Source organism: Bubalus bubalis, chromosome 12 (genome assembly GCF_019923935.1).
Source record: "Bubalus bubalis isolate 160015118507 breed Murrah chromosome 12, NDDB_SH_1, whole genome shotgun sequence".
Classification (NCBI taxonomy): domain Eukaryota; kingdom Metazoa; phylum Chordata; class Mammalia; order Artiodactyla; family Bovidae; genus Bubalus; species Bubalus bubalis.
The window spans coordinates 61,361,168-61,377,585 of NC_059168.1; the positions used below are offsets into that span (position 1 = coordinate 61,361,168).

The 16,418-nt window shown below is 39.8% G+C and overlaps 1 protein-coding gene across 16 annotated transcripts in view; it reads right to left on the minus strand.

Moving 5' to 3' along the window:
- LOC102389627 (WD repeat containing planar cell polarity effector) overlaps window positions 1-16,418 on the minus strand; it is a 454,572-nt gene that overhangs the window by 117,967 nt on the left and 320,187 nt on the right. For all 16 annotated transcript variants that reach the window (XM_045162259.1, XM_045162264.1, XM_045162261.1 and 13 more), the window contains one exon: window positions 7,785-8,394. In XM_045162259.1, the coding sequence (XP_045018194.1) occupies window positions 7,785-8,394 (610 nt within the window). The remainder of the gene's footprint in view (window positions 1-7,784; window positions 8,395-16,418) is intronic.

A 16,418-nucleotide genomic window follows, 5' to 3' on the forward strand; every position in this document is an offset into this window, starting at 1 on the left:
TTGCAGGTGTTATAAGCACATTGTAGGAGCACTCTAAGTAGATGGAATAATCAACACACTGTGGAAAGAGGAGTGTGAGAGTACATGCTGTGATTGGGAAGCTCCTAAGGCAGCAGAGCTGAGAGATGAAGCCTGGGAGACAGACAGGGCTTATTAACTACTGAAGGATTTCAAGCTGCAGAAAAGAGAAAACTGAAAGTGTCAGTCACTCAGTCATGTCCAACTCTTTGTGACCCCATGGACTGTAGCCTACCAAGTTTCTGTGCCCAATTCTTCTTGGAATTGGAATTCTCCAAGAAGAATACTGGAGTTATGGATAGCCAGTCCCTTCTTCAGGGCATCTTCCTGACCCAGGGATCAAACCAGGGTCTCCTGCGTTGCAGGCAGAATCTTTACCACCAGGGAAGCCAAATCTATGAACAGATGTGCACTTTGGTGGCAGTTAAGGGGATTAATTGAGCGGTAGGTGGGGAAGATTGGAAAGCAGAGCATTACAGACAGAGGGCCACTGCTTGATCATGGTACAATAGGGAAGGTCTAGATTTAAGGTAATCACAGCAAGGCTGAATAGAATGAGATGTTTTAGGCAGTGATGTCTTTTTCATCATAGGGGACTGGAAGGCAAAAGCAGGAAGTCAAGAGACACCTGGAGTAACAGGCAAGTTTGACCTTGGAGTACCAAATGAAGCAGGGCAAAGACTTCGTTTTGCCAAGGTTTGCCTAAAGAACACACTGGTCATAGCAAATACCCTCTTCTAATAACACTACACATGGACATCACCAGATGATCAATATCAAACTCAGACTGATTACATTATTTGTAGCCAAAGATGGAGAAGCTCTATACAGTCAGCAAAAACAAGACTGGGAGCTGACTGTGGCTCAGATCATGAACTCCTTATTGCCAAATTCAGACTTAAATTGAATAAAGCAGGGAAAACCTCTAGGCCATTCAGGTGTGACCTAAACCAAATCCCTTATGGTTATACAGAGAAAGTGGCAAATAGATTCAAGGGATTTGAGCTGGTAGACAGAGTGCCTGAAGAACTAAGGCAGAGGGGTTCATAACACTGCACAGGAGGTGGTGATCAAAACCATAAGCAAGAAAAAGAAATGCAAAAAAAGCAACATGGTTGTCTGAGGAAGCCTTACAAGCAGTGGGGAAAGGAGTGAAAGGCAAAAGGGAAAAGGAAAGATATACCCATCTGAATGCAGAGTTCCAAAGAATAGCAAGGAGAGATAAGAAAGCCTACAGAAGTGAACAGTGCAAAGAAATATAGGGGAAAAAATGGAATGGGAAAGTCTAGAGACCTCTTTGAGAAAATTAGAGATACCAAGGGAACATTCCATGCAAAGATGGGCACAATAAAGGACAGAAATGGTACGGACCTAGCAGAAGCAGAAGATATTAAGAAGAGGTGGCAAGAATATACAGAAAACTGTACAAATAAGGTCTTAATGACCCAGGTAACCACGATGGTATGATCACTCACCTAGAGCCAGACATCCTGGAATGTGAAGTCAAGTAGGCCTTAGGAAGCATTACTACAAAGAAAGCTAGTGGAGGTGATGGAACTCCAGTTGAGCTATTTCAAATTGTAAAAGATGATGCTGTTAAAATGCTGTACTCAATATGTTAGCAAATTTGGAAAAGTCAGCAGTGGCCACAGAACTGGAAAAGGTCATTTTTCATTCTAATCCCAAAGAACGGCAATGTAAAATAATGTTCAAACTACCGCACAACTGCATGCATTTCACATGCAATTAATGAAGGTAATGCTCAAAATCCTTCAAGGTAGATTTCAACAGTATGTGAACTGAGAACTTTCAGATGTACAAGCTGGATTTGGCACCAGAGATCAAATTGTCAACATCTACTGGATCATAAAAAAAAAGCAAGAAAATTTAAGATAAACATCTACTTTTGCTTTATTGACTATACTAAAGTCTTTGACTGTGTGGATCACAACAAACTGTGGAAGATCCTTAAAGAAATGGGAATACTAGGCCACCTTACCTGACTCCTGAGAAATCTGTATGCAGGTCAAGAAGCAACACTTAGAACCAGACATGGAACAACAAACTGGCTCAAAAATTGGGAAAGGAGTACGTCAAGGCTGTATACTGTCACCTTGCTTATTTAACTTATATGCAGAGTACATCATGAGAAATGCTGGGCTGGATTAAGCTCAAGTGGGAATCAAGATTGCCAGGAGAAATATCAATAACCTCAGATAATCAGATGATTTACCACCCTTATGGCAGAAAGCTAAGATGAACTAAGGAGCCTCTTGATGAAAGTGAAAGAGGAGAGTGAAAAAGCTGGCTTAAAACTCAACATTCAAAAAACTAAGACATGGCATCTAATTCCATCACTTCATGGCAAATAGATGGGGAAACCACTGAAAGAGTGACTCCATTTTGGGCTCCAAAATCACTGTGGACAGTGGCTACAGCTATGAAATTAAAAGACACCTGCTCTTTGGAAGAAAATCTATGACAAAGCTAGATGTTGTATTAAAAAGCAGAGACATCACTTTGTGGTCAAAGGTCCATACAGTCAAAGCTGTGGTTTTTCCAGTAGTCACTTATGGATGTGAGAGCTGGACCATAAAGAAGGTTGAGCACCAAAGAACTGATGCTTTTGAACTGTGGTGCTGGAAAAGACTCTTGAGAGTCCCTTGGACAACCAGGAGATCAAATAAGTCAATCCTAAATGAAATCAACGAAGAATATTCACTAGAAGGACTGATGCTGAAGCTCCAATACTCTGGCCACCTGATGTGAAGATCCAACTCATTGGAAAAGACCCTGATGCTGGGAAAGATTGAGGGCAGGAGGATAAGGGGGCAACAGAGGATGAGATGGTTAGATGACATCATCGACTCAATGGACATGAGTTTGAGCAAACTCCAGGGATAGTAAAGGACAGGGAAGCCTGGCATGCTGCAGTTCATGGCGTCAAAAGAGCCAGACACAACTGAGTGAATGAACAAAACCTCAGAAAGCAGAACTGATGGCATTTCATTGCTGACTGGATATGGCGTTAGGAATGAGGGAGGATTCTAGGATGATTTCTAACTTGTAATTCTGTCCATCTAAATAACTATAATATCCCTTAAACTGGAATATATAGGAGGAGAAGCAGGGAGAAAGATGGCAACTTCAAGTCTGCACATAATAAATCTGAGGCAATTGTGCAGACTCAGCGGGGAGGTTTCCTATAGGCCAGGTTAACATGTGGGGGTGGAGAGCAGTGGCCTGGGCTGAAGTCAGAGACAGGATACCAAAATAAAAAATAAACTCTTTGTCTGATGCATGAGACAAGGGTGCTCAGGGCTGGTGCACTGGGATGACCCTGAGGGATGGGGAACACATGTACACCCATGGCTGATTCATGTCAATGTATGGCAAAAACCACTGCAATATTGTAATTAGCCTCCAATTAAAATAAAAAAATAAAAAATAATTAAAAAAAAATAAAGAAACTCTCATTTTGCATAAAATGGGAGGGGAGCTAAAGGTGGAACCTTGGAGAGCCTGAATATTTTCATGAAGAGACAGAAAAAGAGCATAAAAAAGTGCCAAAAAGTTGCATCAAGAGTCACAGAAGGCAAGAACAATGAGAATTTGATGGTAATGTGGTCAGGAGCCATCAAATGTTGAAAAGTCATCAAGTAACTGAAGAGAAATATGTGTATCAAGTAGGAAGTCACTGGTGACCTTTGCAAGAGCAGCTCCAGAACACTGAAGAGAAGAGCCAGAAGGTGGTGCTATGAGGGGGAATGGGGCGAAGAAGCAGAGAAATTCAGTGTTCACCATTCTATTAAGAGCTTGACTGTGAAAGGATGGTGAACATTTGATTAATAGCAGAGGGGAAACAATTTTAAGGAATAGATGTATGTATGTTGCTTTGTTTCATGGTGTGGCTTGGGCCCGAGCCTGCTGATGTAGCAAGATTCATGGGGAGAGTGGGGAAGGTGACAGAGTAAAAGTATCAAGGGGAATGCTGTGGGATCCAGCGTGGAACTAGTCTTAGGTAAGAGGAAGGCTCCTATCCCACTGAATTGAAACCGAAAAGATTTGTGTACATGGAGGTAAGTGGTTGGGTGGGTGGTGAGGAGCAGATAAAGTTAATGAAATACCTATTAAAAGGGGAGATTCTCTGTTGAAAGGGCAAGAAGCTGATCACATGAGTTTAAAGAGAGCAGTGAAAGTTGGAAAAGGTGATGATGAGAATGGAAAAGCTTTTATATCTAAGAAATACAACTAGGAACTCCTCTTTTTAAAATTAATCCCAGTTTACATATATGGAAATATGAATAATGATTGTTAGGTAAAGAAATTCTGATTACACACTGCCTCTACCTCGAAGGATGACACGTCTTGCTCCCTCCTGAGGAAGACATGTTAGTTTTTCACTTTCTTATAGTAACAGTGGTGATGGCCTTTTAACCTCCAGTGGCATTCGTGTGATAATTACAAGCATTTAGAATGGAAGCTCTAGTCTTCAACATTACACTAACTGACCTATTCTAAGAGTCAGACTCCAAAAATCCTGGCATACTGGCAGCAGCCACTGACACGTTTACATATGACAGCATTCTATTTTAAACTATGATCTATCTCAGCTTCTTAAATTGTACGCTACACCTTTCATGTCAAAATTTCCAAAGGCTTGCATAACAAGCATATGAAAACCATCTCATAAATGCTCCCTAGTGGGGAAACTGCACATGAAACTACCTGTTTATATATGCAGTAACTTGAATTATACATGAAAATTCCACATGGATGCCCAGAATCAGCACTGTGTTAATTCAAGAAGTATATTAAAATTTCTGGATGTATTTAGTAGCAGATCCTAAGAAAAATCTGTTCTTTAAACAGGGTTTTCTTAAAAAAAAAAAAAAAAGGAAAAAGATCTGTTAGCTGGAATATACTGTTTCAAGGAATCTACTCTTCCTAGGAAAAATAATATATAATAAACACTAATCTTATAATACATTTTCAAAAATCTTGGGAAACTCCATGTTTTGTTCTTTTAAAGACCCTGGAAGACTGTAAAATTTCCCTATTCTATAAATCTTATAAGTCATAATGAAAATAAAATTTAAATGATAAATGTCAGTTGCAGAAGTTATCACCTTTTCATTTGAATGCTTGACTTCTATTGGATAATTCCCTTCCAAGAGACCTACTTGGGAAAAAGAGGTGACAGCCAACTCATTGCCTAATTGATTTAGGAACAGTGCCCAGGGAGATAGTCCAATTAAGTTTACAAGCTGGCAATTAGCAGGAAGCCCTCTAAATCCCTACACTGAGAGCCTGTTTACTTTAGTAAGAAGGCAAATGTGCTAGAGATAGGAAGAGAAAGCTGTGCTTTTTGCAAAGCTGTTGTGAGTAGGCCCACAAGGGAGGGCTAAAGAAAAGCTAGGTATATGTTAGTAGACTGCCTTCTTGTTTGACAGGTAACTGGGATATACAGAGAGGGAGAGAGTTTCAACAGATATGCAAAACATCTAACATCCACTTTAATAAGTGTTGTGCATGGAGACATACCACTATTAAATGTGTAGTTGGGTAAAGTAGAACTGGATTATCTCATAATAAATGAGATTCCAAACATATTTTTCTTGGGTAATACTAATGTTATGAATGGACTTAGGTTCTTTTTTTTTTCATGTGAAAAGAACATAGCTCTCACTTATATCCCTGATAGCTTTCAAGTTAAGTCATTTTCATTACACTTATTTCATTCATTCTATTTCAGAGGCAAGTAGATCCATTTGGCAAAACTAATACAATTATGTAAAGTTTAAAAATAAAATAAAAAATAAAATAAAATAAAATGTAACTACGTACCAAAAAAAAAATAAATAAAATAAACTGCATGGATCCCCTTACATAAGGATATTTTCCAATAAATACATTGAAAAAATATTTTGGAGATTTGTCACAGTTTGAAAAAAAAAAACTTACAAAGAACTCAGTAGTCTAGAAATATCAAAAAATAAGGAGCTATTTATGTCACGGAAGCATAAAATATACGTAGATACTAGTCTGTTTTGTCATTTACTACTATTATATATGTGAAAATCTACCATATAAAGCTAACATCTATCAAAACTTACACACATAAACACTTACAGACCATACATGACAGCATTCACAGTTGAGATAAATGTAAATATATAAATATGAAGCATTAAATCATAACTGCATAAAATTAATCATAGTATCTACTTTACTACTGTAATAATTTTGTAACCACTTCCTGTTGCTGTTATGGTGAGCTCAAATGTTGCAAGTATTCTATTAAAATACCTTGTGGCGCTAAAAGAAAAAAAAAAAAAAAACAAGTAAACTGACAGTTATTTAACAAACACTACAAAGTTTTTAAAAACTTAACTTTGTGCCACAGAGCTAAATCCTGTAAGCAGTTTTGAAATGTATCTACTTTTCTATGTTTTCAGGTTGCAATCAGTTCAGTTCAGTTCAGTCACTCAGTCGTATCCGACTCTTTGCAACCCCATGAATCACAGCACGCCAGGCCTCCCTGTCCATCACCAACTCCCAGAGTTCACTCAGACTCACGTCCATTGAGTCGGTGATGCCATCCAGTCATCTCATCCTCTGTCGTCCCCTTCTCCTCCTGCCCCCAATCCCTCCCAGCATCAGAGTCTTTTCCAATGAGTCAACTCTTCACATGAGGTGGCCAAAGTACTGGAGTTTCAGCTTCAGCATTAGTCCTTCCAATGAACACCCAGGACTGATCTCCTTTAGGATGGACAATAATGTGCACTAATTGAAATATGTTTTTTTAAACCTAAGCAAGTTCCTCTCAAGAATGTTAAATTATCAAAACTGCCTAAAAAATGTCATATATTTTAGGACATAGCTGGTAATGCAAACCTATAGAAGGCAAATAAAATTCTGCTTTAAAGCTTCCTGGTTGAAATAGTATACATTAATACATAATTTTCCTAATATTGAAATAATTTTTTGAATATTTTTATCTAGAAGAAAAACATAAAGTTACACAAATATCTTTAGCAAATTCTAACCAAGCATTTTCCTTCCTCTTCTTTTAAAACACTTGTTTTACACATTTTCAATCTGGAAAGGAATGAACACTTATCTAAAATAACTTAATAGAAAAAGTATTATATCCCTACACACAGAATTTTACAAGGAACATAGTAAGGAGAATGGCATTGAAATATGTAAAATATCATGTATGAAACGAGTTGCCAGTCCAGGTTCGATGCATGATACTGGATGCTTGGGGCTAGTGCACTGGGACAACCCAGAGGGATGGTATGGGGAGAGAGGAGGGAGGAGGGTTCAGGATGGGGAACACATGTATACCTGTGGCGGATTCATTTTGATATTTGGCAAAACTAATACAATTTTGTAAAGTTTAAAAATAAAATAAAATTAAAAAAAATAAAATAAAATAAAAAAATTCTCATATGTACTATTTCTTAAGGAATTTTTTTAGTAGACAGTTTATTTTGGAAAGCATCATATATGGACAGCTCAGGCTTTTTATTCATGTGATGGAAAATTAATGCAATTTCAAATTTTTTCAATATATAATGGACCTTGACATTTTAGAAAATCATCCACAAAACTTTAAGAAAACTACATGAAATGTTTGAAATGTAAGCATATTGATGGGATGAGAAACCAAAAAATCTACATTCCAGGAATAGTTTTACTGTCTTAATTGTACTGTCATCATAAAAAAATTTATTTACTCACCAACTTCCTTGACTTACCAAGTTTAAACAGCAGTACACCCAATGGTCCTCTGTCAAACCTGAGGAAGAGGAGATTACAGATGTCCCCACTTTCAGGCTTCTTAGAAACAACCTGAGGCGCTATCCACTGCATTTGAACAAGACTGCTGGAAACATCAAAGAATTGTTTGAATTGTAGAGTCTCCCTAGGTGAGTTGTCTTCAGCCAAAAGCTGGATGTTAATAGGAGAAAGAGCCATATCAAATATTTGCAGCTCCCCTTGGTTACTGCCGACTAGCAGAATGGCCCCACTGGGGTGGCAGCTTATTAAGGAAGGCAGAAGTTCAGCCTGAGCTAAGAGAGTCACTCTACGGTGAGTTTCATAAAGAATTACTGAAGAATCTTCACAGCCCAGGATCAGTTTGTCTTCAGCAGCATTCCTGCAACAACTAATGGCCTTTGACTTAAGTGGTATTCTGGTGACTGATACACACTGGATTTTGTTCCGAACACATTCATAGACGCAGCTGTCAGCCATGGGCTCTTTGTCTACACTGATGGAGCACTCCACTGTCAACACTTGATTAGGATGTTTGGTGTCAAAGCGAACATCCAGTGGATCCCATTCTGTGCGTACAGAACTCAGAACCTGTAAGAAACATAACAAGTATGTTCAGATAGACTGGTTTTTCTTCAGCTGTCACACATAGCACTGCACATTAATCTAGAATCCTACTGAATACAGTCAACTACCACCTTAAATATCAGCAACATATTAGCAGGTATGTATATGTCTCATATAGAACATATATAAATGTGTATGTGCATGCGCTCAGTCATGTCTGACTATAGCCTGCCAGGCCCCTCTGTCCATGGGGTTTCCCAGGCAAGAGTATCGGAATGGGTTGCCATTTCTTTCTCCAGAGGATCTTCTTGACCCAGGGATGGATCTCCTGTCTCCTGAGTCTCCTGCATAGGCAGGTGGACTGTTTACCACTGAGCCACCTGGGAAGCCCATATATAAATATATATAGCACATACTCAGCACAGCTGCAGAAGGTAAATTATAAAAATTTAACTTAAGCATTTTGTTTTAGAAAGTCTGTAAGTAACATAAAGACAAATATTTCCTACAATATACAGAAACTAACAGAGTGGGCTTTTAGTAAAATAATATGGCTAGCAGATTACCTAAAGACATCAGAAGCATGATTTTTAAAGGATGAATAAAGGATTTTAACAATTCAGTTCATCTCCTTCCAACCCACTACCCCTGCTGATTCTAAAATTACTGGTAAATTATTTACCAGAAATATATTCCTAATTAGTAGTGTAAGAAATCAAAAACCAAAATGGTCCATTTTCAAGAACATCTAGCTTTGAGTGACAGCTTGCTGATGTAATAGCCAATAGCTGATAGCCATAACGGATACAAAACTAGAAAGTCTGGGCAAACAAAGGGAGGGTGAGATGCCTAGGATTTTCGTGCAGGTTCATCCTACTGGTGAATTCAAAACCTACAAACTGGAATAGGTACACAGAAGAGGAGGAAATAAGACGTGGAGGGGTGGTGGGAGGAGATCATAAAGAGGGAGGGAACAAACCTAGGTGACATCCAGGAAGACTGTTTACCCCTTGGTACTCAGCCGAAGAGGAACGGGGGGAGGGACTTGCGTTCTAGGGATAAGATGCTGCCTGTAATGACTCTGGGTGTGCCTGCCCATCAGACACCAGATCTTGCAAGACCATCATTAAAGCCTCACTTCCATTCTCTGGGTTTGGGCTGGTGAGCGTGTTTCTCACAAGCAGGGCAGGGTAAGCAAAGAAAAATGCTTTAGAACTCTGTTAACATTCCTGTAGAAACATTTGTTGGTGGTGGTGTTTAGTTGCTAAGTCATGTCAGACTCTTTGGCAACCCCATGGGCTGTAGCCCACCAGGCTCCTCTGTCCATGGGATTTCCTAGGAGTGGGCTGTCATTTCCTTCTCCAGGGGATCTTCCTGACACAGGGATTGAACTTGTGTCTCCTGCACTGGCAGGCGGATTCTTCTACCACTGATTTTATTGTCAGAAAATATATGAAGGGTTGTTAAGTAGGTCAGTGATCAACAGAAAAAAATAAGAAGGTAATGTACTACCAGTTTTAAAATTAAAAAAAGACCTGGTGAGTAATATGACTTATAATACTAGTGAGGCAAAATTTGAAAAGCATTTCTAGTGTGGAAAGGAAAGGCAACAAGAAGAATAAAGGAATAAAGCAGGCCATTCACCTTATTCATATGTAAATGTGGGAGGCCAAAAATCTGGAGAATGGTAACTGAGATCATTTCTAACACTGCTGAAAACCTCAAAATTAGATTTAGAAACATTACAAGCACATGTCTACAAGAGACAGAATTTCACAGAACTCTGCATGTGTGTTTGTGCACGCGCAGAAGTTCAAAATCTGACGAAATCCAACTGGTAAGCCAGCATCTGAGTTAATAGTATTATAGCAAGGGCATGTTCCGGGATTTGCCAGTGTACTGCAGTAACGTGCATTACTGGGGCAAACAAGGGAAACTAGACAAACTAGGGGGAAAGTACAGAAGGGAATATGCTTTTAGCCATTTGGGCAATTATTTTAGCAGTTTCTTGACAGTCAAATTATTTCATTTTTTTTTTTAAGAGCACACAGCTTTGTTTCATAGTGCTGACTTGGGGAGAGAATGGGGGTTAATGTGAATTTTTAAAAAATCCATCCTAAACATTATTAACAAACTAATCTTCCTAAACTAAATGTTCTTGCTGTCATTCCCTTGTTCGAACCTTTTAACTGTTACCCAATTTTGCTTCCCTGGTGGCTCAGATGGTAAAGAATCTGCGTGCAATGTGGGAGACTCGGGTTTGATCCCTGCATTGGGAAGATCTCCTGGAGAAGAGAATGGCAACCCACCCCAGTACTCTTGCCTGGAGAATCCCATGGACGGAGGAGCCTGGCAGGCTACAGTCCATGGGGTCGCAAAGAGTGGAACATGACTGAGCAACTAACACACATACAACTAATGAATTAAAGTTTTATTCCCCTGCCTGGTATGTAAAACCATATAAGATCCATATCCAACTCTTTCCCTCCCTCACACTCACTTTCCTGCTCTCACTTTTCTTTTTTGTCTAATAAATGCTTGAGTATGAGCTACATGCCAGGCACAGGTCCTGGCACTGGTGGGGATACAGCAGTGAGGTCCTCATCCTCAGAGAACATACGCTCTAATGGCTGAAGATAAGGTTAACAAATCACAAACAAACATACGGAGTATGTTAGTGATTCTATATGTGTACCTCCTAAGTACTCGGAAGAATGGGAAGGGGAGGCAACAGAAGTCAGGACAGGCCTCTCTCATAAAGTTGACCTGAAAGAAGTGAAGAAGTGAAGCCATGCAGTCACCTGGAGAAGAGGGCTCCAGGCAGAGGAAGCAAACATGCCAAGGCAGCACTCTCGGCTTGAAGAAGAAACGATGGCAGAGCAACATGGCCACAGAAAATGGAGCAAGGAAGAACAGTGGGAATTGGAGGCGGCAGAAGATTGTGAAGTAGCTTGTAGGCCCTTACAGGGACTTTGGCTTTCCCTCTAAACAAGATGAGAAGCCATAAGCAAAGGAGGAACGTGATCTGCCTTGCAAACCCCAGCATTATCTCCCGCAGTGTCCTCTCAGTACTGTATTCTGAGGTCAAACTAAAGCTGCATTTTCCCAGCTCTGAAATTTGTTAAACAGGGAGGCCATTCAGCTGATGAATCCCTAATGCCATCCTGGCCCATGAAAGCAAACCAAAACCTAAACCTATAAATGCCTCAATGTTACAAAATCAAAATACCAAGGATAACCAATTACAATAGCCAATTAAGCTTTAAACTATAGCCAATCAAATAATTTCCTTTCTCTGCTTCTGTACTTTCTTTCTCAATCTTTCCCCTGTCTCATATTAGTAGAGTCTTCCTAACCACTTTCAGTTTGGCACTTGCTCAAACTCTGAAAAATTTCAGTATGCCTCAGCTTATCTTTCAATAACTTCTCTCATATCCTTTACCTGAAATCCACACTCTTCACCCACAAAGGCTCAGTCTGTCTTATACCTCCCAAGGTGTAAGTCCATTATAACTCCCCTCTTCTCCTCCACTCCTAATCCCAGATACTTCTAAAAAGCTAGCCAAGGTCAGACAGAATATCAAATTCTGATTTTAAAAAAAGCAATACTTTATATTTATCTCTTGAAGTATAGTTGATTAACAATATTATATACTGATGCAATATTTTTATAGATTGTACCCCATTGAAAGTTATTGTAAGATAACAGCCGTATTTCCCTGTCTCTTAATGTGCTACCTCTATGTTGCCCCCACTCCATCTCTCTCTCTCTCCATTAGTAACCACTAGTTTGTTCCCTATATCTGTGTCTGCTTATGTTTTGTAATATTAATTTGTTTTACTAGATTTCACATATAAGTGTTAATATAGAGTATTTGTCTTTTTCTGACTTATTCCACTCTCTCAATCTTGAAGCAATCACTTGTTCCATACAGGGTTTTAACTGTTGCTTCTTGACCCGCATACAGGTTTAAGATTGAGAAAGGAGTGTGACAGCGCTGTCTCCCGTCACCCTGTCTGTTTAACCTATATGCTGAGTACATCATGAGAAACGCTGGGCTGGATGAGTTATAAGCTGGGATCAAGATAGGCAGAAGAAATATCAACAACCTCAGATATGTGAATGATACCACTCTAATGGGAGAAAATGAAGAGGAACTAAAGAGCCTCTTGATGAGGGTGAAGGAGAGTGAAAAAGCCGACTTAAGACTAAAGATTAAAAAACTAACATCATGGCATCTAGCCCCATTACTGCATGGCAGATAGAAGGGGAAAAGGTACAAGTACTGACATATTTTGTCTTCTTGGCTCCAAAATCACTATGGACAGTAACTGCAGCCATGAAATCACAGACGACTGCCTCTTGGCAGGAAAGCCATAACAAACCTAGACAGAGACATCACTCTGCCAACAAAGGTCCATATAGTCAAGGCCATGGTCTTCCCCATTTCATTATAGGGGACTGGAATGCAAAAGTAGGAAGTCAAGAAATACCTGGAATAACAGGTAAATTTGGCCTTGGAATATAGAATGAAGCAGTATAAGGCTAACAGAGTTTTGCCAAGAGAACACATTGGTCATAACAAACACCCTCTTCCAACAACACAAGAGAATACTCTACAGATGGACATTACCAGATGGCCAACACTGAAATCAGATTGATTATATTCTTTGCAGCGAAAGATGGAGAAACTCGATACAGTCAGCAAAAACAAGACTGGGAGCTGACTGTGGCTCAGATCATGAACTCCTTATTGCCAAATTCAGACTGAAATTGAAGAAAGTAGGGAAAACCACTAGACCATTCAGGTATGACTTTAATGAAATACCTTATTATAGAGTGGAAATGAGAAATAGATTTAAGGGACTAGATCTGATAGACTGCCTGATGAACTATGGATGGAACTTATTTAGGAGACAGGGATCAAGACCATCCCCAAAAAAAAGAAATGCAAAAAAAGCAAAATGGCTGTCTGAGAAATCCTTACAAAGAGCTGTGAAAAGAAGAGAAGCCAAAAGCAAAGGAGAAAAGGAAAGATATACTCATTTGAATGCAGAGTTCCAAAGAATAGCAAGGAGAGATAAGAAAGCCTTCCTCAGTGATCAGTGCAAAGAAATAGAGGAAAACAATAGAATGGGAAAGACTAGATCTCTTCAAGAAAATTAGAGATATCAAGGGAACATATCATGTAAAGATGGGCTCAATAAAGAACAGAAATGGTATAGAGTGAATAGAAGCCGAAGATATTAAGATATTAAGAAGAGGTGGCAAGAATACACAGAAGAAATGTACAAAAAAGATGTTCACGAACCAAATAATCACGATGGTGTGATCACTCACCAAGAGCCAGACATCCTGGAATATGAAATCAAGTGGGCCGTTGGAAGCATCACTACATACAAAGCTAGTGGAGGTGATGGAATTCCAGTTGAGCTATTTCAAATCGTGAAAGACGATGCTGTGAAAGTGCTGCACTCAATATGCCAGCAAATTTGGAAAACTCAGCAGTGGCCACAGGACTGGAAAAGGTCAGTGTTCATTCCAATCCCAAAGAAAGGCAATGCCAAAGAATGCTCAAACTACCACACAATTGAACTCATCTCACATGCTAGTAAAGTAATGCTCAAAATTCTCCATGCCAGGCCTCAGCAATACGTGAACCGTGAAATTCCAGATGTTCAAGCTGGTTTTAGAAAAGGCAGAGGAACCAGAGATCAAATTGCCAACATCCGCTGGATCATCGAAAAAGCAAGAGAGTTCCAGAAAAACATCTATTTCTGCTTTCTTGACCATGCCAAAGCCTTTGACTGTGTGGATCACACACAATGAACTGTGGAAGATTCTGAAAGAGATGGGAATACCAGACCACCTGACCTGCCTCTTGAGAAACCTATATGCAGGTCAGGAAGCAACAGTTAGAACTGGACATGGAACAACAGACTGCTTCCAAATAGGAAAAGGAGGACGTCAAGGCTGCATATTGTCGCCCTGATTATTTAACTTACGTGCAAAGTAAATCATGAGAAATGCTAGGCTAGATGAAGCACAAGCTGGAATCAAGATTGCTGTGAGAAGTATCAATAACTTCAGATATGCAGATGACACCACCCTTATGGCAGAAAGTGAAGAAGAACTAAAAAGCCTCTTGATGAAAGTGAAAGAGGAGAGTAAAAAGGTTGGCTTTAAGCTCAACATTTAGAAAACTAAGATCATGGCATCCGGTCCCATCACTTCATGGGAAACAGATGGGGAAACAGTGACAGACTTTATTTTTTGGGGCTCCACAATCACTGCAGATGGTGACTACAGCTATGAAATTAAAAGATGCTTACTCCTTGGAAGGAAAGTTATGACCAACCTAGACAGCATATTAAAAAGTAGAGACATTACTTTGTCAACAAAGATCCATCTAGTTAAGGCTATGGTTTTTCCAGTAGTCATGTATGGAAGTGAGAGTTGGACTATAAAGAAAGCTGAGCGCTGAAGAATTGATGTTTTGGAACTGTGGTGCTGGAGAAGACTCTTGAGAGTCCCTTGGACTGCAAGGAGATCCAACCAGTCCATGCTTAAGGAAATCGGTCCTGAATATTCATTGGAAGGACTTATGTTGAAGTTGAAACTCTAATATTTTGGCCACCTGATGTGTGAAGAACCGACTCATTTGAGAAGGCCCTGATGCTGGGAAAGATTGAAGGTGGGAAGAGAAGGGGATGACAGAGGATGAGATGGTTGGATGGCATCACCGACCAAATGGACATGAGTCTGGGTAAACTCCAGGAGTTGGTGATGGACAGGGAGGTCTGGCATGCTGCAGTCCATGGGATCACAAAGAGTTGGACACGACTGAGCAACTGAACTGAACTGATGGTCTTCCCAGTGGTTACATACTCTTGTGAGAACTGGACCATAAAGAAGGCAGAACGCCAAAGAATTGATGCCTGATGCCTTTAAACTGTGGAGAAAACTCCTGAAAATCCCTTGGATAGCAAGGAGATCAAACCAGTCAGTTTTAAGGGAGATCAACCCTGAATATTCAATGGAAAAACTAATGCTGAAGCTGAAGCTCCAGTATTTTGGTCATCTGATGCGAACAGATGACTCATTGGAAAAGTCCCAGTAGCTGGAAAAGATTGAGGGCAGAAGGAGAAGAGGATGTCAAAGGATGAGATGGCTGGATGGCATCACCAATGCAACGAACATGAACCAGAAAAGGGAATGAAAAGCATTTGCAACAATGTATATAGACCTAGAGAACAGGGTTGTTGTTAGGTCCCCCAGTTGTGTCTGACTCTTTGTGACCCCATGGACTCCAGCAGCCCAGGCCTCCCTCTCCCTCACCATCTCCTGGAGTTTGCCCAGGTTCATGTTCATGTATGTGTGTGTGTGTGTATGTATATACGCATGCATATACCACAACTTGTTTTCCATTCATCTGTTGATAGACATTTAGGTTGCTTCCATGTCTTGGCTATTGTAAACAGTGGGGCTATGAACACTCGGGTACATGTATCTTTTCTAATTAGTTTTCTCAGGATATATGCACAGGCGTGGGATATCAGGATCATAAGGTAATTCTACTTTTAGCTTTCTGATAGATTTACATACTGTTTTCCATAGTGGCTGTACCAACTTATATTCCCACCAACAGTGTAGGAGAGTTCCTTTTTCTTCACACCCTCTCTAGCATGTATTATTTGTAGACTTTTTAATGATGGGCATTCTGACTGGTGTGAGGTCATACCTCATTGTAGTTTTGATTTGCATTTCTCTAATAATTAGTGGACGGAGGTTCGTGACATTGTACAGGAGACAGGGACCAAGACCATCCCCATGGAAATGAAGTGCAAAAAAGCAAAATGGCTGTCTGGGGAGGCCATACAAATAGCTGTGAAAAGAAGAGAAGCGAAAAGCAAAGGAGAAAAGGAAAGATATAAGAATCTGAATGCAGAGTTCCAAAGAATAGCAAGAAGAGATAAGAAAGCCTTCCTCAGCGATCAATGCAAAGAAACAGAGGAAAACAACAGAATGGGAAAGAGTAGAGATCTCT